The sequence below is a fragment of the Helicoverpa zea genome, chromosome 6, assembly GCF_022581195.2.
Source record: "Helicoverpa zea isolate HzStark_Cry1AcR chromosome 6, ilHelZeax1.1, whole genome shotgun sequence".
Lineage (NCBI taxonomy): Eukaryota > Metazoa > Arthropoda > Insecta > Lepidoptera > Noctuidae > Helicoverpa > Helicoverpa zea.
Window position 1 is genome coordinate 8,037,039 of NC_061457.1, and position 24,667 is coordinate 8,061,705.

A 24,667-nucleotide genomic window follows, 5' to 3' on the forward strand; every position below is an offset into this window, starting at 1 on the left:
TCTAAGTATACGTTGATTCTGCAAATATCTATTTGTGTTTAACGTATTGCATTTTTTTGACTTGGGAAAACGTCAGATGACCCCTCCCTCTGTGGTTCAGCGTGAGGGAGTGTTGGACTTTTCTAACTGAAAAAAACCTCTGTTCCTTCTGGACGCATCCATATTGCATATTTGCGATTTGTAAGGAGGAAAAAAAACAAGTTTTATAAAATCATGACGAGTTTATTTAAATAATTAAGGACTAGATCGAAACATCAAGCGATACATCGCAATTCTCTTTCATATGCAATAATATACATAGTTTTATGATACATCTCTCCGGGCGTCATTTCGGGCGCTAGTGGAGCGGTACTGGGGCGCAAGGCCAGGCGAACGGTGACAACGACCGAGGGGCGAGTCCAGGGTCTCTCGCCAGTTGCGTTCAACGTGATACATCCGGTTCTGTCGTTGCTGCATCGCCTGGCGTAGGAAGTTTTGCAGTTTCTATAGTGTCTATGAGTCTATCTAAGCCGTAAAGAAAACCTTCTTCGTGGTTGCCCTGTTGCCACTCCGCGCGATGATCAACGCGAAGACCTTCTGGTACGCTTCTAGTTTTAGCGAAGTCGATCAACCACGCGCCGACACGTTCATCATCGTAAATTATGAATATACTGCTGCCGACAATTTCATGAGTTTTGAAGAAATCTGAGTTTTCAAAAAGTTCTCTGATTTCGCGGAGCCGTGTAATAATGGCACGTCGTGCCTTTTCATTATTGCCAAGGAACCTCGCCACTGTGTTTGCGATTTGCTGAGGTTCGCGCACTTTTTGTAAGTCGGTGAGGGGTGGTTCTCCTGGGACCTTCACTGCTTCGATACGGAAGCCTTGTTCAGCTGAAGAAGACCGCTGTTCACGAAATTGCATATAACGTAGTTTAGTGACAGCGTGAGCCGCATGCTCAGCTTCGGTGGGTGCTTTCGGGTCCAATCGCACCATTTTCTCATAAAGGTCGGTACGAGCACGAGCATTGCTAACTTCATCTTCAAGGAAAGTGCGTGTGCCCATCTTGACATCCATAACATGAGGATCTCTGAAGCCGTGCAATAGGTCCTGCAGTTCTATGAATCGTTCGCCACCATACTCCAGTTCGCGGTAGTATCGCGGGATAGCGGACCGCATGTGAGGGCAGGCGGCGAGCGCTTCGTAGGCGTCGCGCTCGGGGTTGTGGTTGGGGTGGTCCCCGGCCGCGCGCCGCTTCCAGACGGTCCCTGGGCCTGCGGGTGCCAGGGACCCGGGATGGCCAGCCAGTTGGAACCATTCCGAAGAGCGAGATTTCAGCAACGCATCAGATGCGGGTGCTGATAATTCCAATGCATTCTGTAACAAAAGAAATAAACTATTATCAACTTATCCAAAATTAGACATGTAGCTTGGGTTTGATAGGTATCGTATTTTCAAACAACTTCTTTTAGAGTAAAACAAATTCTTTTAATAAAAACTAGTGATTTTTTGTGGTTTGAACCTTTTTTTACTACCTATTTGGATTTATCAAAACTAGGTATATTTATAGTTGATAAAAAGTTTAAATAAGTACTCACAATAGCTAGGAACTTGAGTAGTTCGGAGGGTTGAGGGGTGGGTGCAGTGGGTGCTGGAGTGGAGGTGGGCGCTTCGACAGCGGACGGGGTACGCCGCCAACGTTTGAACAGCGCACCTTCATCTTTGCTGCGCCAGCGCTCCTCCTCTTTACCAGGCACTGCGACCTGAGAACAACGAAAACACACGTTTAAACACCTTGTCACACACCATGGAACACTGACGAAATATTCACTTTCACATAAACGAAATATTCGAGCACTGAGCACATTTCGATGACGTACCGCTAAAATCTTATTGGCAGCGTAGAGTAGCCCGCCAGGGCCGAGGCGACTCAGCACAGATTGGCGGGAGACACTATTCATCTTGCTGGTGACGGTCATGACGTACGAGTGTGTGCGTAGAAGGCGCAAACACGAATGAGCGATAAAACAATTAGAGCGCGGGTAGCGAGCGAACGAGCGTAAGCTATCGACTGCTGCTAGCCAGCGTGTGATGTAAGTGGGAGGGACGACGTCGGTTTTATAGAGACCTCGGCTTTCTCGTGACGTCGGCCCCGCCGCGGCCCGCTCGCCGCACCGCCCGCGCTTCCCAGCCTCTCTGAGTTTTCCTAGCGCCTCTATTTTTCACAAAATCTGAACTGCATTGATTTATCGAACTCTGAGAAAGGTGCATGCAATTCAAATATTGTTACGCCTAGTATCTACCTAAAATGTTTCAATACTTACATGTATGTACCTACCTAATACCTACCTTTAAATTTTATAACACTAGTTTTCATAATACTGTAAGAGACGTGTAATTGAGCCTAATAGTTGCGAATCTCAGAATAAGTAACTATTAAAATATTGGTGTCAAGGTTGTTAATTTATTACGGGTGTTGACTGCTTGAGTCCTGAAAGTCGGTCATTAAGTACTTAGGTAATGATATGATCACTTAAAAATATTCTTGGGTACAAAAATTCGTTAGAAATGTAAGTAGCTTTAACTAATTAGGTACATCCTTTGCTTATATTCTTTGGGTGACCATGCTGACTTCTTGTAGGTACTTAGTAAGAATAAATGAAACTTATCTTCAAATAAGTGCCAGTGGTTGCATATAGCACCAGCTTATCTCACACTCGACAAGTGTACGATAGCAGTAACCGTAAAATTTTGACTATAATATAGAGGTACTTATATTAAGATATAATAAAAAATACATCTTGGCGTCAATGGCGCCATAAATCCTACGCCTAGCTTCCAGACAATCTAAGTATATTCTCCATATAAATTATGTATTTTTCAGATCTACTTGTCAATATTTTATATTAGGATAATTCAGCTCATTTGTATTAAATGTTATGTTTTCCCACAACTGTGTCTCCAAGGCATGTTATGTTATGTATTTTTGCATCAGGAAAAATATCATGTTAGAAATGCACGTGAAGTTTGAGTTATCTCTATGTTTCGAACGAATTATGGAATAATTAATATTAATTTTACATGTATAACGGTAGGTACCTAAACTAACTGCATGATCATACACTGACTTCTAGTTTAGTTTGACGTTTTCTTGGACTAAAACGACAAAACAAACTAGTTCCCACAAAAAATAGAAAATGAACCTTATAAAACCTCGACAAATTATTCAAACATTTTTTATCGGCTTCCTATTGATACATAAACATTCCGTGAGAACCAAATCTTGTTTGTCATAAATGGCTCATTTCTTAAACATAAAACGAACTGCCTATGTTACACGAAATGCGAAATAGTCATGAAAAGTAAGCCTGAAGCGATGACGTCATGATGAATGTCCTTAGTGTGTGACGCAGCGGGAAGGAAGACGCGCATGTCGGGCAAACAAATGACGACAGCGATCCAGGCAGGCACGACCGCGCTCTGCGCAGGCGCACGACCCGCCTAGCTCCAAATTGTGACGTAGCATCAACAATTCATGTTCACTAATTACGTGCAATATGTATTAAGGTAGACCGATGACCTATATAATAGCGTAAATAGAACAATGAAGAAATTGAATCAAAGTGATGAAAGTTACGGAACATTGAAAGTGCAGAGGACCTCGACGAACGCGTGTTAGTGCATATTGTACGCATTTAGTACATCGTAGAGATAATCATGACATGATAACTATCGAGCATGCTTGCTTTTAAATGTTCTAAACCTATGACCTACGCTTGCGTCTGACATTAAGCAGATTTCTCTAAAATATCATTGTAACCACTTACGTTAGACGTGAAAGTATTCTTTATTTCTCTCAAGACACACGCCAATCCTATTTTTTTCTGTCAAATCACAATTGCTTTGAAAAATTAAATACTATGGATAAAGTACGATTTTAACTCTAATAGGTACAAGTAATTCTTGAAAGAGAGACTTGACATCGTGCGCTTAAAGAGTGGATCGACTTTCTCTTAATGCTAATGGACAGATATTATTGTTAGGAATTCAATGACGTTCAACATTAATTACTGTCAAGTCCTTTACTCATCAGTGTACCTAAATATATACCTACTAATTGATATATTAATATATTCTGTTAGTCTGTATAAAATTTGTAAATACGCAACAAAAAATATGTCGCTAAAACGCTGTAAGGCCCGTAATACTTATTTATATCGATCTTGATACAAGAGCGCATGTCTTATGTAAATATTTTTTAATTGTGTGCGTCAGAAAAAATGAACAGGTGTGTATATTATTTACTGATCCATAAAGTATTGCATTAAAATAAATACACTGATGAGGAGAGAACTACCTGCCCAAAGGTGACATAATGCTGCTGTAATATCGCATTATACACGCTATGGCTGCGTGAGTGCTATAGATGAGATCGATACTAGAACGAAATGGTACATTATTAATAGAGCAACAACTGACAAAATCTGATCATAGATTGTTATCAAAATATTGTTTACGTCAAGCGAATCAACTGCAATCTAAATGCCACGATGTCCGAAGATGATATAGTTTCAAAAGTCAATAGCCTCGGTGTATACAAACACTTTTGTTTAGCTAAGATATTTCCCAGTAGTAGTACAAGTCGAACCATGTTCTACGTTAAATCAGTAATATCTAGTATATTACCTACCTACTCGCTTGAAAATAAAATTGGAAATCAAATAATTTTATAACAAGCTCAGAAATTACAGTACATTGCTTGACGTATACGGATAATGAAGTATTTTTCACGAGATTTATGGTATTTCCATGTCACTCATATACTTATGTCAAAGAAGTTTAGCTATGTCCGGGTCGCCGGGTTAGATTTTACGCGCATTGTTTCAATAGTTTTGAACGTACACGGTTCATCGAATTATTTCTCTGTACGTACGTAATTTAAGAGTTGATTTTCACTTAAGACATGAATACAAAATGTGAACAGATGGTTAAAATTGTTGAAAAATACTGGGTGAAAAACACTTGAAATAAATAACACGGGTGAGATGAATAAGAAACAACAACAGGCCACCTTGCCCTACCAGAGGTCAGGTCAGGGTCGCTGCATGAAAGTATTGCTAGTTACTGCGCTGTTCCACTGCACCGCACTTAGGGTTTACACGTATTAGAAATCGCAAACAGGAGAAAAAAATGAATGTGCTTTGTAAAACGGCCACATTTGGTCGCACTACAGCACAATTGCAGAGGATTGTACTTTAAACAAATTTAAATGGTAAGAAAATTTGACTACGTAAAAAAATCTAGCATCTATCCAATGTTTCTTAGAACATTGAGGATCTATGATTCTATCCTAGTTCCTAGTACGGCATCCCTGGATGCATTAAAGTGCATAGACGGCGCGTGGACTTGTAATGCGCTCTTATGTAGGCATGTCTCGAGGTCGTCCGTTTACATAGATCTCATATTGCACTCTTTTGTTAGGTACGTTAAAGCAGAACAAGAAAAATATTAAGTATTCACTTAAGCTACGTTTGACCACACAACATGAATGCATTGTAAAAATCTTGCATAAGGAGTATTATTTCATCTGGTAAAAACATATTTTTTTTTGAGAAAATATTTGCTAAACACTTGATACATACTCATGCGTAGCCGCGCAGCAGTGCATAGTTACGTGCGTAGCGCAGTGGCACAAGCTTCTAAAAAAATAGTTAGAAGTGTGCCACCAAAAAAAAGTACTACGAATATTTTGAAATATTACATTTTACTGGGCATGATGAAAAACAACTAGCACGCAAAAGAAATCTGTCGACAGAGGCACTTAATTTTTAATGTCATACGCAGAATTCTTTAGCAAGAGGGTGTGGCCTTGGTATTCAGCAATTTAAGAATATAAATATAGACAAAAACAAAGTTTTAATGGCTCTATTAACAAAAATAGAACTACGAATCTACGTCACTGGCTGGTTCTAAAAGGTAGAACGTTAAAAACAACGCCATAAACGTAAAATAAAAGTAAGATAGTTACTCTATTATTAGACAACGATTCAGTAATTGTCAGAAATTACCATAGAGCTACATTTCATCTTCCAGTTACACAAAATGTTGTATCTGTCACTCGGTTATTAACTCTTGTGCAAAATGGTAAACAAATTGGCTTGCAAAGTTATTTCAAGATGATTTTATGCAGAACAGAATTTGCTCTTGATTTAAAATAACTTAATTTGACTTTAAAAATGATTTTTTGGATGTTTACCTCTTATGGACCAAAGCAAGAGCAATAATTAATACAGGAGATGCGACTAATTTAGGCCGAACATATTTCTTAATGATCTATAAATATGAACAAATTATAGAAAACTAGAAAGAGTTTTTACCAACAATAATTATTATGTTCATCCCTGCCCTCCAATAATTCCTTTCATTATTTAATCAGTGACCACAGAGGTGAAGAACACGGATGTGCTATTTTTTGTTTTAAGAAGAAAAACCTGAACGAAATAAATTTATTATAATAATTATTGAAAAGGTCTGTTCATTGACTTCGTATACCTGTTACCGAACGCGAGATAAGGTAAAGGTTATACCTATAAGAGAATCGTACGTAGGTACCTATATGTATACCTACGTCTGTTTTATTCTTTGAAAATTCCTGCAGGGTTTGAACTTAAAATAATAAATTATCATTTAAAGCACTAGGAAGGTACAGTGCAATATAGGTATGTCGAAATTTTTATTCATTATTCGTTCTAGAAGAATGTCCATGGAAGTAAACGTATAACCAATAACAGTTTACTGTACAGGGGCCCGATTCTCCTAATTTTACTTAAGCGACATACGATTCACGTTCGACTCGATTCGACTGAGATCCAATCCCGACTCGATTACGATTGAAGCGTATGTGGCATTCCGCTATTTTTTCTTTGAAATAAACGTTTTAGACGTTTTTATCCTTTTCTGTCATTCAATAATGAATCATTTTGTCTGCAAATGATTTACGATTGCAAAATTATTGTACAGCAAACTACCGTATAAACCAAAATCACCAAAATAGCAGACCAATCGCACACCAATCAAATGTAAATAGAATACGATTGGTCTTTTATTAGTAGCAGAATGCCCGATATGGTTAAAACTGCTATTGCGATCATATTGCTATTCGATTTTGACATTATTAACTTAGGAAAATCGGCCCCCTGATGTGCTTCTCATTGACGTAGTCAACAAATAATCCATAACGACTGCAAGCAAGCAATACCTCCTATCTGACTCCGGGTGGATTTTAAAGGGGAACAATAAAACTTAATAAAATCCTTATTCCGAGGTAGGTATAATGAGATACTGAAAATCCAAGTTTTCTTTATTTACGCATAGTATTGATTAATAAAGTTTTTTGTTTTTATTTTGAATCTTAAGCTACCTTAAACCTTTTTGGTAGATACAAGTTTTTTGAAACAAAAATGTCAGATAGGAGGTATTGCTTGCTTGCAGTCGATAAGTCATTCTTTTTTGTTTTTTTTTTTTTTATGTAAGTATTTATTGCTAGCCTAATGTTGAGCATAGACCTATTTTCGCACTGGCTAAGTCAAGGATATCGCCTTCATGGTCTCGAAGATATGAATTGAAAACCTCCGTGCAACCACGACTATTGATTGATATACATACGTGCAATTACGCAAGGTTTTCAGTTACCGTTTATACTCTGGTAGACTTTATTTCTTTTGGGTAAAAAGTTAAACAAGTCGAGCATGTTTTGTAAGTCACAATTTGTTTACTGTCATTGTTTGCCAAAAATAAAACGAAACCAGTTTTTATCTAATCATGGTTTATGTGTAAACTTGTTTTAACTGCAAATGTTATCAGGTATTTATATATTTGTAATCCAGTTTGAACCGAGCTTTCCAGTCTAGGTACCTATGCCTAGTACGTAGTGCGTTAAGTAGTGCACGAGTCGAGCCAGCCTTCTCCCGTACTTTTCCGATGTTTGCGAAGCGCCCGCAGTCTAGTCGTGGCGTTAGCGCTCGTTATGTCCAAATCAAATATGTTTAACAGCAGCTAATAGAACATTGGTTTGCTCTAGCTTAGACACGCTCAATACAATTTCATCATAGTAAACGATAAGATAATGTTTAAGCAACATATTTGCCGTTGTGTTCTGTCCTGTAATAACAATTATAAAGATATTATGTGAGGTTCTACTTTGACTATTAATAAACTTCCCATGAATAAAATTCTCAGTTAAACAGGTTTATAAATAAATCGAGTAAATCGTTGAAAGTAGTTCATTGTAGTACGTTAACCTTTATGAAATTGTTATGATGTTTAATGGATTCGAAATGCCGCTGGTTTACGCGTATACGCACTTCATGGCATATTTTATGTACTTACCTACATATGGCAACGTGTCTGTTTATGCAACGTTTATTTTTCTACAATTTAGTTTTTTTTAGGTTCGGAATTTCAAGAGAACCAACGTCAATACTAAATGTTTAGTGTTGGTGTACCAGTAGAGGACAAATAAATTACAAGATTTAAAGTTTGTAATAACATGTACCTAGTTATTGTTTTGCTTGCTCATTACCATTTACTAAGTCTCGTGTTCCCTTATCCTAATCGAGCGTTAGTAATTATCGCAATGCATAATACTCTCTTTGTTCAGGTAAGTCACGTGACAAACAAACCCGTTTTATCGCTGTTCCTGTGTTTCCACACGTTTTAAACAAATAAAATAGAAAAAACGTTATTCTAATTACACAAATGGCTTTTAAGGAAGATTTTTTTTAAAGGAGGGAAGATTTAATTAAGCATTAAAATTTTATAACGAGTGTAAGATCGTATGAACAGATCTACGACAGTAACTTTACAGTAAAAGAAGTACTTATTTTAATTTTCAGTTCAATATTTAGAAGAAAATAAATATTATGAATATGCAAATTACAGATGTACAAAGAATTTCATTGAAGCGTGTGACACGTGAGGTGTCCACCCATGTAAGCAGCGTCTATGTGTAGCATTTATGAATATTTAGCTGAATGAACATAATGTTAGTGAACGCGGCAGGCGTCGTTGGCTGTCCAAATTAACCACATGACGCAGGATGGTGTTTGGTTCTGCGCAGGTGTGGTTGTTGTTTCAGCTGCTCGCCTGTCTTACCAATACTTATGTTTAAGAACTGTAACGCATCATTATGACTCATCTTTACTTGCACTACAGTTTTGTTAATGGCCCACAGACTACCAAAATGCGTTTTTGATTCTTTGAAGTGAAGTGTCAAATTAAATTATTTACGTAACCACTTAATATTGTATTAACATATAATGACTCAATTACATAAGTACATCCATATTGAGTAATGACGTTTTCTGTTTTTTATTTGTAACTGTAATTAACAAACCTATGTGTTTAGCTGCCACATAACGTGTTTCTAAGCGCAGGCCATAAAACACCTGTGTGTTGTACGCACATACAAGTCCCTTTCTAAGTAAATATTCTACTTACGTATACGTACGTGTCAATGCTAAGTAAATCTTTCGTAATGTTATGAAGACAGACAGACAGTAAACAGATGTCCCAAAAGTTTCACAATAGGCCGTTAGCCATAGGAAACGGCCGTGCAGGCACGCCGCATACCATACGAGCCTGGCGGCATGGTCCACAGCTAACGAATTACCATAATCATATCATATATGTACGAACGACTAGAAGCTCATATGCCGCGAGCTAAATTTAGTTGCGTAATTGTCTCTTTATTATTTGTTTTGTTTCGATAATTACTAAATGAGTTTCGTCGCTTCATGCGCAGCCTTGCCTTAGCTGTGTTGGGTTCTATGAAGTCGTGAGTTTAACATTGCATCGGCCTTTCAAGCTTAAATCTCTTTGAATGTACTTATGTGTAGATTTCACAAGTTGGTCAGCCATTATCCTAGTGCCAAAGTGCTTTTCTATTGCATTAATTATTCCTTAATTATTTAATTGGCCTATGTCTCAACCATTTAAAAAATTACCATAATTATTCTCTAAATATATAAACTAATTGATACCGAACATTAAATTAGTATGTCTAAAAGCATATTGTGCAGCCGGTTAGCACAAAACGTTGGACAATACTCAACAAATTCGGGGTCAAATGTTAATAATATCGGCAAGCGGAAATCTGTGCTTGCGAATACAAAATAACAGGCCAAGTGTGGTCTGTAGCGGAAGATAAGCTCACCATGGCTTGAGGATAAATGAGGCCGGCTAATAGGGCCAAGGCGCTGTTACACACTATCATAGAAACTAGAGTTTTACACTAATCTATCTATTGGATCTAAAATTGTAAATGAATGCATGAGTCTTCAAAACTGCAGTTTGTAAATGACGCAAATAATGGTCCCGACTGAATGTAGCTTATTTTCCGCACGTTTTATACTCAGGTATGACTAAAACATGAAGAATTTTTCCTTGTCAAGTTAATTACACCAACCATCAAATACACTACTTAGTGCTGTTCAAGTTACCTTTAAATTTTAATAATAACTTAACTAAAGTATCTAGTCATAATATTTAAGTTTATTCTTATGAGAATGAAATTAAGTTCAAGACAGTCCTGTCACTTTATTTATTGAATCCTTTCTGAATAATAGTACTACACCGCTACTGTGTTTAGTCATTTTATCGTCCCACTGCTGGGAGGCCTCCTCTCACGCGGAGAAGGATTGAGCATTAAGCCAGTTACCCCTTACCAAGCATCAATTCATCACACTAATTTATTCATAGACTTTTTTCTTAGGCAGATGAAAGTCAAAGGACATCAGCATTGAACTATAAATATTCATGAGCATCTCTCAGTATCTACCACGCAGGCGCAAGTACTGTATGAAATATCTCTTTGCTATTGAAAACACTCGGGCGAATAAATAGTCCTCTTATCACTGAATATTCATGACATTGACTAATCCCTAGAATTCCATGTTTTCAGGATGGAACGTAATTGCTTTGTTTAACGTTATTTATATAGAATTTATACTTAATTTACATATTTGTTTCACCTTGTGCGTACTATTCTAGTTTCACAAATACGTTTTTTTATCCGCGTAAAAAAACATTGATGTAGTTTTTTTGTAGTTAAAATTTATTTAATGGGTTTAATAATCTGCTTCTGCGTTGCGAAATGTTTATGGTACAAATATTAATGAAAATAATATATTTAATTTGTTTGTAAAGTTGGATCCAACGGGTTTTAATCGATAGAAGGGTGCCTGTTTGCTTGCCAAACATTGTTGTTGACTTATAGAGGAAGCATTGAATTTTATGAGAGTACGTACGTGTGCGGGACGATGAATCATTTTGCAGATATGTAGTTTACTATTATTCTGCGAAACACAACTAGCTGTTGTTTTCAATAGAACTATATTGTTGGCTACTTGGGTAGGACCACTTGGTACGTAATAAAACAAAACACTGCCCTTATCCCAATTTTATTTGCGGTAATAGTATTTAAGTAAGTATTCACTTATTAATCGGTACCTATACTTACCTTATTTTATTCAATAACGTTTCTAGTATACTAGTTAAATTTGCGCAATTTGAATATTTATGTCCAATAAAAATAATGATAATTTTCATCTTAATCTGTTAAACAATTGCTGTAATTTTGTATCATTATTCACGATAGTTTTTGACGTTAAGTTCGTGAGAAAACTATGAAGAACAATAAATAACAACAATAAAAATGTTAACGTCTATTATTAATATAATAATTATAGTTATAGCCTTCGATTATATTATTATTGGAGCTTATATTAATTAAGTTCTAAAAATATGAATTCTTTGCTCCAAGGTTTTTTGTTATGTATTTGATGTTGAACTGGTCAGTAACTATCAGTGGAACAGTTAAGAAAACATAATTTAGTAATGTAATAAAAATATGAATATTTATTTGTGGACGCACAATCATATCTTTTGAATTTAACTGTTCATTATCTCATTTTACTAGCCTATCTACCTACATAGATCTATAAATGTGGGTCAGATATTCGATCAGTAATTTCACAGTTTTTCTTATACAAGCAAACGTTTCCATACCTGTACGTAGTTGAGTAGCAGTTTAATTGTAAAACCGCTACGTTTACTCTGAGTAATGAATGCGAGCCGTCAGACCAGTCTTATTAATTATTACGCACGGGGACGTAACTACGAGAATTATTAGTTATTAGTCATGCGAATGACAAAGTGGAGTACCTTTTACACCTTGCTTAATAACTCCTCTGCTCGATTTATAATTAGTCGCTCAAGAACTAAATGAGGTAGTGGTACTTGAGGATGCGAATGATCTCTACTCTAGTGATCTGCAATCTTTCGAATCTATATTTCATTAAATATGAATTAATAATGCTGTCAAAGTTTCTCATTTCAATTATGAAGCTGAACAGTTTTTATTGCTTTCAAGTGCTTAAGCATAGGAACTCCTGGACATTTGTCGCATATGGCTATAAGTATGCTGTACATTTCTAAGTCGAAAAATCCACCCGGGATGCGGGTGAAATTGCTAGCGGAACAGTTCCATTCTGAAATTGTCTCAAATTTTCTTTGACTGTCCATTGTAACAAAGACCCTAAACACATTTGTTATTACGAGTTACTATAATCATCACGTGTGAACCGCCGCTAAAAATAGATGTTATTGCTCGAGGGTGTCATAACAGATCATTAAGGGTTACATCAAGATCATAAGCAAAAGCATACACAACTTAATTCATAGACGATTAAGATAAAAGAGTTCGTCATGTACCACTCATCGCTAAATGCACTTTGAGACAAAACTCTTTTGAAAAGTTTACAATTATATGGGAAAAACACAGTGACGTTTAAGTTACTTATCATGACAATATCGTTTGCTCATTTCCCTATGTAAATACTATAAGAACAAGGTATTATGTAATAGATATTTTTCTTCTTTAGAAATCTTGAGAGTCAGTAAGTACTCAAGTACTACGTCATTATAATGTTTCGCCGTGTAAAACTTTGGAGGTTGTATTTGCTTACAATTTCGAGGTATCCTTACTGTTGACTGTTTTGTTTTGAAGGCCATACCATTTAGTACCGTTATTATTTTGCGTTATCCACCGGTTTGGTGTAGCTAGGTAGGTACCTATCTTCATACTTAAAGGTTCTGTTTTTAAAGTATAAACATACTATTCAACTTTATTTTATTTCGACATGAACGGATAAGAAAACCCTGAACAATTTTCTTAGCTCCGGTTCCGACCGCTATTAAATCATTAAAAAAATCTTCCTTACCAATGGACAAAGAAGCTACGCTTGTCAAAATGTAAAATAATTAATTCAATATGACAACAAACTTTGCTCATACAGTATATCAAAATTCAGGGTACATCGCGGAAGGGGGAAACTGCGAATATCCTGACATCCTCGTACCTTCGTATCCTTGCAAGATATCCTGTTGACGAGCTCATACAAAGATAAATGTGTTCAGAATGCCTTCAGACTCAGTATTCATCGGTTTGTCTAGCGGCTAGTTTGTCTCGACCTAAACCAAGATTATTCTGTTGAAAATTAACACGCGTGCCAACATTGCTAGTGAGTAGATACGCAGTTATACGCAGTTATATATATAGTGATATTTACAAACACGTTATCTGCGATTAACGATTATAGATAACTTGATTGAGAAATACTAATTCTCTCATTTAAATTCGTTTTTTTTTCTATTTTACCGTACCCGTGCGCTACTTTAACCTCGCACGCTCCCATTTTAAATTTTATATTTTCATGTCAAGTACTACTAAAACTATACAACCTTGTGAATCAAAGTTCACTCACTCCAAATTGTAATATTTTTTCAAAGCCATAGAAGAGGTTCGCGAACCTTGTGGAATAAAAAATACGATGGTGTGCCAATGCGGTTGTGATTTCAATGGATAAGTAGTACATAAACGATTGGGTGGTACGATTATTATTTTGTTCCTTCGATCCGCTTTACGGATTCGAACCCTTGCTAATTCAAAGGGATGTTATTGTTATCTTCACATTCAAATTACCTTCTTTATCACAATATGTATATGTTTGTATGAATTCCATTTACTTACTTAAGTTACAAAAACATTAAGACTATTATAACAGTTTATGGTCTGTGTAACTAGTTTAATTTATAAGATAATAGGTAAAAAAACGAATTTCCGTATTTTAAGTTTTGATAATAATGACCATTGTAGGTACCATTCCGGTGTGCGGAGGCTGGAATTTATTTCAAGGACTTCATTAATATGTTCAGATTTTTGTGTATTGTTATTCTAATTATATGGCACATCAACGTGATCGGAAAACTAAGAGATTTCAAAACGTTCGCATATAATCCGACCTCTAGTTATGTGAGTTAGTGCACCCAGCATTAGAATGCAGGAGGCGGCAAATGCCTTTATTAAGAGTTAACATCGTGATGTTTTGTTGAAGATAATGAAGTAGTTAAGAAGCGATGCGGAGATAAGCATGCATGAATATTAAGTATCATGTGTTTGTAAAGTAATAGCGAGTACATTGATAAGTATATGACAAAGGTGCGGCTCGCCGTGTGTGCACCGGAGAGCTTGTGAAATGGGGCGCATCCACAAGGCTAGAGCTTGCGTCACCTCATCCACATTATTCACAAAACATTTCGAAACTCAGTCTCAAATTTATTGACTTGAAGCCCATAAATATTTATTCGCATTTTTTGTCCCTAAAATTGTTTCTTATCTTCAGGCGTACACGTTTCATACTGTAAAATATTTGGAAGCTAGTAAACATGCCAACTGCATAATAAGACAGAGTTTATCAACTATCAGTATTCGGCAAGTCAGGTGTCGATGTAAAACCGGTCGTGAGATACATATTACAGCATTGACTTTGCTCCTCTATGAATTAAATGGGAAGTAAAATCGATTACCGGTACCTGAGTACATAAAAAAAGTTATAATCGATTCTACTCGTAGCCAACACTGCATTGAACAGTACTATCGTTGAGGTAAAATGTACATTTGGAAATAAATCGTAATTACCCGTGTTTTTAGGTTCAGTATGAGTAAGCCCTTAGTGCGTCAACATATTTCAGGATGAGAGCCATAATGACGTTCATGGGCTGATAATAAAAGGAAAATAGTTTGAAATAAGGGCACCTGTATAAATGCAAGTTTGTAGCTGTTGTCTAACATACTATGACATAGCATTCCATAACTTGAATTAAAACAAAACGAAAATCAAAATGTATAATAAATATTCTTTGAAATGAAAATATTAATGCACAATTTACCGTTCATGTCAAAATTATTTCCTGCAAATACTTCCAAACAATAATTTTCTTGTATTTGTGAGTGTACCTATGAAATTATCGCCATATTGTTTTATTCCACTGACGCAGAACTATTTGAATTATGGCATTGTACAAATACGAGTAACTTTATTATCCCTACTGTAAAATGTATGTGTTTTTTTAGTTTCAGTACGGAGATGATGTTTATTCGTCGGAGCACGTACTCTTGGCATGTCCTTCGAGTAAACCCGTTACGTAATGGGGTAACAGACGGCCAAGCATTACAACACATCAAATTAATAATACATGCCTTCTGTACGAATAAACAATGGTAGGCTGCTTATACAATTTGAAGTAGGATTTATTAGGTATTTTTGGTTGATATTTTTCATGAGCAGTTTTATTTATTTTTAAGATATATTACATCGGTAGGAATTTCAAGTAACCCAAAGTTTCATATTCATACTCCCGATGTTATAAAGATAGAAACTGCAAGAAGTATAATTAAGATTAAAATGGAGGAAAACAAAATAAATTATGAATGCAGTAGATTCATAATCGCGAGCATTGTACTCATTCATAGCGCTAAATACTTGCCTAAAACTGTAACAATAATAAAAACAACCGGGGCAAAGTCTGCAGACATTTGCCAGTTAGCAAGCACAATAACATTGGTAGCTAAACAAACAGATGTTATCACACATAAGTATTATACCAGCCTGTATGATCACTGCATACCAGTGCCTACTACGCCGTCTACGCTTAGAAAAAAAAAACAATTAACAAATGTACTCGTTTTTGCCCAAGGAGATCTTGCTACGCAAGGAGAGCTAAATGACATAATGCGGTGAAAAATTAAGTATTTTGTTCGTAAATAGAAAGAAAAATATGTAGTGTATGTTGTATTATTTTTCCGAATGGCAGATAGCGTAATTGTGATGCGTGCTACTGTTAATCTAATGAGTATCTATCCGTGTTGATTATAAAACAGCAATGCAGACTCTTTAGAATAAGATGTTGAAAAATATATGGTTCCTTTTACATCTTTTTGCACGTTGCTGAATCCTGGCACCATATACGTACCTACCAACATACGTAGTTTTTATTTTACACCAAAATAAATTAACTGTCTGCCCTTATCCCTTAATTAAAAGACTTGAGATTTTGACGTCATTAAATAATCTTGTTTTTGTACAATAGGGTCAACTAACATTAATCATATGTTAATATCGAAAATTGTAGTCCCTTCGCGAATGACGGGTTTTGCAGAATTACATAGTTTAGATTAGGTACTGTTCTCATTTACATAAAATAATAATTTATTACGTAAGAAATGTTTATTTAACATCATCCCATTTGTAAACATTCACACAATATCCATTAATGTGGACAGATAAATTCAACAATATTCTTAGCGATTTTTACAAAATGTAGCATTTTCCCTCAAAAACAACAATATACAAAAGTTCGATAATTGATTACCGTTGACCACATAATTACTACGCAAGGGGATTAACTCATAAAGTTCATAAAAAAACTTTGTTGTACGAATTTATTTGTTATAATGACTATTTGTTACAGTTTGCTTGAGCAAGTAGACTAGAGGAAAGATTTGTGTCTCAGAGTGCCGCATACTGGTTGAATCTCGGCTTAGCAACCGCTCAAAATATTAATGAATAGAATAAATAATACAATTAGCAAATGTGAGGCTTAATTATTTCATAAAAAATATTAAAAATAAAACATGTTTCTCATTCATTAAATTTATTATCTACGAATGGGTGCTAATGTATTTAATGTGTAATTTGTTTCGTACATATTTCACTAAAGGACATACAAATCAGAAATATCACTTGAAACGAATTATCTAACCAGTTAATCGACTGCATAACATAAGATAAATCACCCAATATAAATGTAAATGCATGAAGTTACACGATTTTGTAACAGCTTGATATATTTCAAAGCCAAAATATTTAATAACTGCGCTAACAAGTATCATTAGAGACCTATTTTTAGTCTAGTTTAGTTAGTAACAACTTGTAGCCTTTTAATATGTAATTTGTTTATGAATGCCTGAAGCTATAATCTAAATAAAGTTGCAGGTGGTAGTAATATCAATTTGTATTCATGTTTATTTTATGTAAAATTGCATAAAATAATCGAGTGTTACACGTTTACGGCATTGCAGTTAACGCTTCAGGTTAAAGGTGCCAACTCGGAAGTGTGCAGGCGCGCCATCAGTTCCGGTATTATCCACAACGATGTAAAAGGTACTCGACTAACATGTCAACTGCTTTGTAATTCATTACAAACCAAACATTAAATAAATATAGAAATTACTCCCGCTCATAATAACCCAGTAAATAGAAACTAGCAAATAAACTTGATACTTTATTGCGAAAAAACTACTTGCATAAATTATGTTAATGGGTGGCGAATGACGATATCTGAGCTATTTTAATCGAAATGGATTCAAACATTTTAGAGATAAGTAGCGAATACTTGTGCCGCGAATGTATTTTAAATAGCTAAACTTAAATTAATGTAGTCTTCATAGAGTTAATCTAGTTTTTACTGACGTACTTCGTCGTGATGCGGAGTAAAAACTTGATATTATTCTATCTTTTGTTCTCAAATGAGATGCAAAGTATAAAAGGTGGTTGCCTTGTATGGAACTACGTCAGTACCAAAAAACAGGTGCAGGTATCATCAGACGTCACGTGGCGTTTGTAAGTTGAAAATATAAAGAAATAAAACGGTTATTTTTAACTAAAATGTAAAATTTTAGTAAGTTTTAAATCCAGCTGCATCTAGTCAAACAGGTTCTGCAGCTTTCTGAAAATTGTTGCTTATAAATGATTTTCTATGACTAGATACATATAAAGATTCTAAAAGTAAGCAAGTTGAAATATGTAAATAATAATGAAGGCATTAAACATCACAACGACATCGGCATAGCGCCTCCTACGCTTTGCGTATCAGTTGAATTATCTAAAGTTTCATAACAAAATTAGATAATGAGTTCACGTATTTTCCTTTAATATCAAACAATATTTTTTTTTAAACAACGTGAGTGATACGCTATCTGACGACAAAGCATTTTTTATGATGTCGTACGATGCTGACGTCACGGGCACAATAACCTCACCACGAAATATGATAATCTCGCCCTTATGGGGCAGGCCTTAGTCACCAGGAGCCAGATGAGCTTGCAACTTATGTGAATAATTAAGTGAATTTATTTTAATTCTATTTGCTTATGGATAGGATATCATTCGCAAGACCGTTCACCTCTATTTTTAAGCATAGCACAGTAGGAATATTAGACACCCTGTGTTTGTCTTCAGCTTTACTCGTTTACATGAGATTAGGAAGATTAGAACAGTGTCCATGTGTTTTTTAGTCTGTGTGGTCAGCTTATGTGTTTGTTTTTAGCTTTGAAAACATAAAGAGAAAAACTGTTTGATTACACAGCATTAAAAGATCTGCAAAATACTTACCTATTTGACCTATAAATACGTCGTTCTATTTAATCAAAAGTTTTGCAGGATATTATTAGCCTTGCTCTTTGTTTCAATTTTCTAGGCTGTTTTCAAATATGATTTGCAAATGAAGAAGTTATTTGACCCATAAATAATGCTGATGCTAGGAATGACATGCCAAAATTTGAGATGAACCTCAAAAGCAGCTGGTCTTCACAAACAGGAACTCAAGGGGCATTCGGTATTAAACATTAAGACAGTCAATAAACCTTTTTGTTCTCCCCCGTAAATGACCCATAAATATTATTTATAAAAGCGTCGGCACAAGATTTTGACCCGTACTTTAATCGGTTGCGTGTGCGTCAATGCTCGTCATATCCCAGACCGTCGGCCGTTTGCTGCTCAGACGGCTTATTCAACAATGACATTAATACGTATCACATAGGGGTTATCTTATGTTTAAATATACGCACAAGTAGCATTGCAGTACTATTTTTATAGGATAATGAATGTATTATCTCGCAACGTTAAATAATGGCCTGACTTTAATGCTGATATTTATTTATTTTGTTTCTTGCCATTCAGTTTAACATGTGTCATGATGAAACATAATATTGAATTTCAGTAGAGAAGAACCATTAATTGTGGGTGTCTTATGTAATCGTTGTATCTGTTTTGTTGTCTGATGTATGAACAAATTGTACAATGCAGAATACATTAATAAATAATTCAAATGTCTAACGTTAACTGTTTGACCTGTGTCAGCCAGTCAATCACCTTTTCCTTTATATCCATATGTTAAATCCAGGTAATATCTTTGGATTGACCTTTTAAGGACACTAAGATCATTTTTTCTTCATCATTGTTACCTCAACTGGCTGAATAATATAGATCATTATGATATTTGAACTAATGAACGATATTGTCGGTGCCTTAATGTGATCAGCTAAGGGTGCGTTTGTTAAGTGTCAAGTGGATAATTTGATCTCCATGAGATTTACTTCGTTTGTGATCAGCTTTAAGCTTCGTGTGTGACGAGAACATAGTAAGAGAGTAGAGAAAGAAATGGTTTCCATTTCGTGTCGTAAAAAGTTTAACCAGCGTAAAATGACCGTAGTAGTACGGAAAGTTTTAAAATTATTAATTTTAATATTTTCAAGGAAAATTTTCTTTAGCAGGTTTTTATAAAATTGTTAAAAACGCGTTTAGTGGAACAGTTTACATTACCTAAATACATTGTTAGTTACTCCCGCGAATAGTAACAATACCGGCCACGTTCAGAATAGACGTAATTGGAATAATGACGAAAACCTTAAAATAGACGACATCTGTTACTCTAATTGTCTGCCGTTATGAGCAAGTAGTGGTTTTTTATACAACAAATTAAAATAAAAGAAAATAGACAAATCCTTATTGTACTATACATTTTAAGGACAGTCAAACTATTTGAGATAGCTCTATGTTACAGATTTTTCAAAAGTACCTCAAGACCCCAAAATAAATGTTTGGTTCTAGAGCAGGTTAATTAATAAATCACAATTGTTTATGTGTTGTCTTAGAATGACAATTTTATCTAGGCACCTACATTTTCACAATGAACTAACCTTAAACTAAATATTTCTTTTAATTTTACTTGTATTACTTAACAAGTTTACAGTCAGTCCGAGTACAGACAAATGTTAACTTTTGTGACGAATTTTTCTATTTTAAGAAACAAATAGACCAGCATAAATTACATAGTAATTATTTCATTCTAGCTGTCACGCGATTAAAGTAGGTGTATAAACATCAATGTGATATTTTTGGCATGCCAGAACTGTTTCAATCAATGTGATTTTTTGTGCTACAGCTACTAATACGATTATGCTTGACCATACATCAAAACATGTTATATATATTTTCTAATAATAACCATTCGGGTCTATAACATGTAGTAAAAAATATAATAAAAAAGTAGTTCCGTTCCAAGCCATATTGACTGCTAAAGTTTATAGCTACAAACAAGTTTGGAAGGGTTCTAAAGATATCGCAATACCTATTTCGAGCACAGGAGGCACTTTACAATCCAAATAAAAGCGAGTTTATTCTGCGATAAAAAGAAATCCAATAAATGGATTACGATGCCATAAATATACCTACCGTCTGACTAAATGAAGACAAATTAGTGTTCTAATCTGGTGAAGTAGGATACCCGCAAGAATAACCTTAAAAATACTTTGTGTTTATCATCAAACTTTAATTTTAACTTTATGTGCATTTCGGAACAGGATTCGTTTTATTATGGGACCGGTACTGTAAATCGAAAGCTTTAACTGTCCACAGTTTTTGATTCCTCGTGAAACTCGTCGTTACAGTTATTTTTTACTGCAGCAATTTTATAATTTTCCGTGGGTTAGGTACTGCTAACAAAACTCAGGTCGTGCAGAGACCATCTAGAATGCTCTACGTTTGCATTAGTCAAACATCTACAACGACGACAAACATCATTTCTTGAGGAATTTATTGTGCTAAGTAAATCCTTGGCTATACTTCCATTGATAAAGCAAACGTTGTATAACACTTTCTCTAAGTGGACAATGAGATAAGACAATGTGAAAATTAATTCTGGCAACTTTTCTGGTACTTAAGCTGCTCTTTTATAGGGGTATAAAAGGCAACAGAACCGTTGTTCAATCGAGTTCGTCACTTGTGTACGGAAGTGTCTAATCAGCAGAATGCAGACTGTCGGTGTTGTTGGTGCGGGGCGCAAGCGGCCCGCTGCGGCACGCGGGCGGCAGGAAGTTGCCGGACGCGGAAAGGCGACGTGACGTGCCCGCCAGCTATCAACATTCGTACACTATGGTGTGCGGTTAGCATATCTGCCACAACATCGAATTTGGAACCTCAATTTCAAATGTTCGAATTCATGTCCGACACTTACCTACTGGTGTTCATGGTCACTATTGTTTGTTATGCTATACCGCCACATCGGGTGATGCCTCCGCTCCGTCACAGGCCTGTCCGAGCCCACTCTATCGATCTGTCATTTATTGACAGTTGACAAAAGCTTATCTACAATGACGACAATCCGTTCCAAACGTGGTCACGAAATCGATCCATTTAAAAACCGTGCGCTACTTTTTAAGTAGCTTTGACGTAGGTAAGTAGAGTCCAAACCGGTAGTTTCGAAATTAAAAGTGTCCATTTTCGGTAGTTATTTTATGCAGTACTCTGCATGTAGGTGTTGGACATCTCTACACGTGTATCTCATCAAAAGGCCGGACAACTTTTATCAAGACATTTAAGTAGCATTTCAGAGATGCATCTGCAAATTCGGATATGAAATGTAATAACTTTTGCATTTTATACTAATTAACCTACTTTTAATCGTATTTAAATTAAACTTTGTATGTAAATGTATTTCTGATGTCGAACAACAGTATTAGGTACATTAGGTATTATAATTTAGTATCGAGAAGCTGATTGGATGATGGAACCTGCAGGAAGGAGGTTCAACATTGACGGTCCTTCAAATTAAACTTCACTAGAATTACAGATTGTTCTAAAAATAAAACGAGACAGAGACATTTGACAACTTTAAGCTAAACTATTGTACCTAATTTTTTTACATATTTTTGTGCATTTTGTGAAAAACATTGGTATCCAATCATAGGGTCTCAATCCTACTGGTCGGGTTAGGAGGTGTAGTCTGTGTATAAATAAAAATAAACCCTTGCATATGAACTTACTTAACGTATGCCTCTTAAACCTAGTCACTTATGAAGTGGCACGAATAGATCTGAAGAATTTAGACTCTCTCAAGTACCTACCTATTTAAAACAGAACCAGATAATATTCACGTTGGTATCAATAAAGAACAGACAGATTAATCAATTGATATATAATTTATTCGTATCGAGAGGTAAACAATGTTGAACTGAGTTTTCAATAATAGAGATTGATGTTCTTCATTACATAATATTATGGTCCAATTAAATTAATTAATAATAATTATGAGCAAGGTCATGCACGTAATATTATGTGCACGTGCTACTGTAATTATAAAGACGTGTTTGAAGTGCAATTGCATAATAGAGCATAATCACTGAATACTAATATTAATACCTACCACGATAGTTTTTAAACACGTGGTATTTAAATACGGTGCTTGATAAGAGGTCAAAGAACTGGTTTGAAGTAGCAACGGAATAGAAAGACTAGCTCATAGAAGTTGCCGACAGTAGGAAATTCGACATCCGTGGAATCGAATATCAAAATATTATTCAAATTGATTCTAAAGATTAGACGTTTTTGACTTAATTAAAACTAAACGTAGAACTTCGAAATAACTCAAACACAGAAGCACATGACAGTCTTGAAAGAGGTTAATGATTATACATGTTGAGTTCTGTTATTGAAACCAAATAATTGAATACAATAGGTACCTGGTGCAATCTCGAACATCATGCACTAAGTAAACTAAAATGCAAATGTTTGAATGACGTAAATATTCAATCGTTGGCTTCGAATTAATTCATTAGAGGCAGTGGGCGGCGCCGGCGCACAACCTTGAAACTGATAAAACCCTCTGCCGAGTGGCCGGCCGAGATTACCTCAGTCGTTAAACGACTCGCTAAACGATACAACAGATCATTTGTCCCACGATCAAACTACGCGATAAGCTTAAAAAGCTCCGCCTCCAATCGTCAACTGCTTAATGCGAATAATCACAATATAGAAATTAACATACAAATCTACAAAGAATCAGTAGTGTTTTAGCACATTTATAAATGTTCATATAAATAGTGTGCTTCGACTTTAGAAAAGTTTGAGTTATGCGGCCACGTTAACTAGTTTTCGTTACTATATTAATAGCAGTGGCCAGTCAGGTCGAACCCGCCTATTTTGAGAAGTGAACGGTCCTTTGATGAGGAAAGAGGCACGTAGAGTAGAATGTTGTAGTTGAAAGAAACGCAAAACAAAATCGTGAACTTGACGGACATGAATCAAGTCCTTCAGCTAATTTAAGCAGTTACCTACCACTGCTAACTAAAGGATACATTATTACGGTTTATATTGAATATTGAACATTGACTCATGCAAGCTACGGACGTCAGCAAAACTATTCATCAACGCATTAAAATTTTCCTTATAAAGTGATCAAAATGTAAAAACCAGACTGAAATATTCTAATAGTTCCTGTAAGTCAAGGTGATCCATATTAACGCATCAAAAACGGGAAACCATGATTCCCCGATTCTCAGAAAATGTTTTTTAACTTGGTGCAGACAACATACACAAGTATAATATTTCGTGTGAGTGACGTACTATAAAAAAAAAAACAATCAAAGCACACAAAAGATTATGCTTACTTAACGGCACTACATAAAACTTGCTTGTGTAGGTACTCAAATTCAATTACTATGTGTCAAAAAAAGACACAAAAAAAGCCCTGTTTATGCGTAGCTGACAGGTCAAACACAAGAATGTGTAAGACCATGCATAACATTAACTTAAGTAAATAGTTGACAAAACATTTCTGTCGAACAATAATATCGATGTAGTGACGACAATGCTTACTTTGTCTTTGGATGATAGGCGTCTTAGGTCAAGGAGCTTTTGATACTGGCGGAGTGCCCGCATGTAGAGCCGGACCGGGAACTCTGCCGGCAGGGTTACGGACTCGGCCGCCGTCCGGGACGCCACCCCTGCCCCGCTCATCGCAATCCAACACGAGCAACACACAACACTTGTTCTTTATTCATAAGCACCAAACGGCGTCATAGACACGAGCGCCAGTCGCGCGTCCGAAGTGAACGTTGGTTCCATGCAACACTGACGTATCGCGCGCCTCGCGCATGCGTACCCAGCAAGCTACGTTTGCAAAAAAGAAACTACAAGTTTATCCACGCTCGAGTGACTTTCCCTGTTCCATCCG

General features: G+C 35.8%; 1 protein-coding gene across 5 annotated transcripts in view; it reads right to left on the reverse strand.

The window, feature by feature from the left end:
• Window positions 1–206: 206 nt before the first annotated feature.
• The window catches only part of LOC124631084 (inositol-trisphosphate 3-kinase homolog), an 80,537-nt gene continuing 56,076 nt past the window's right edge, over window positions 207–24,667 (reverse strand). For 3 of the 5 annotated variants that reach the window (XM_047165247.1, XM_047165248.1, XM_047165251.1), the window contains 2 exons: window positions 1,576–1,740; window positions 207–1,354 (listed from right to left, as the gene is read on the reverse strand). In XM_047165247.1, coding sequence (XP_047021203.1) covers window positions 422–1,354; window positions 1,576–1,740 — 1,098 coding nt within the window. In that variant the 3' untranslated portion in view covers window positions 207–421. Of the gene's footprint in view, window positions 1,355–1,575; window positions 1,741–1,857; window positions 2,070–24,309; window positions 24,578–24,667 lie in introns of those variants that run through there. The other 2 variants (XM_047165249.1, XM_047165250.1) reach the window with 2 other exon arrangements.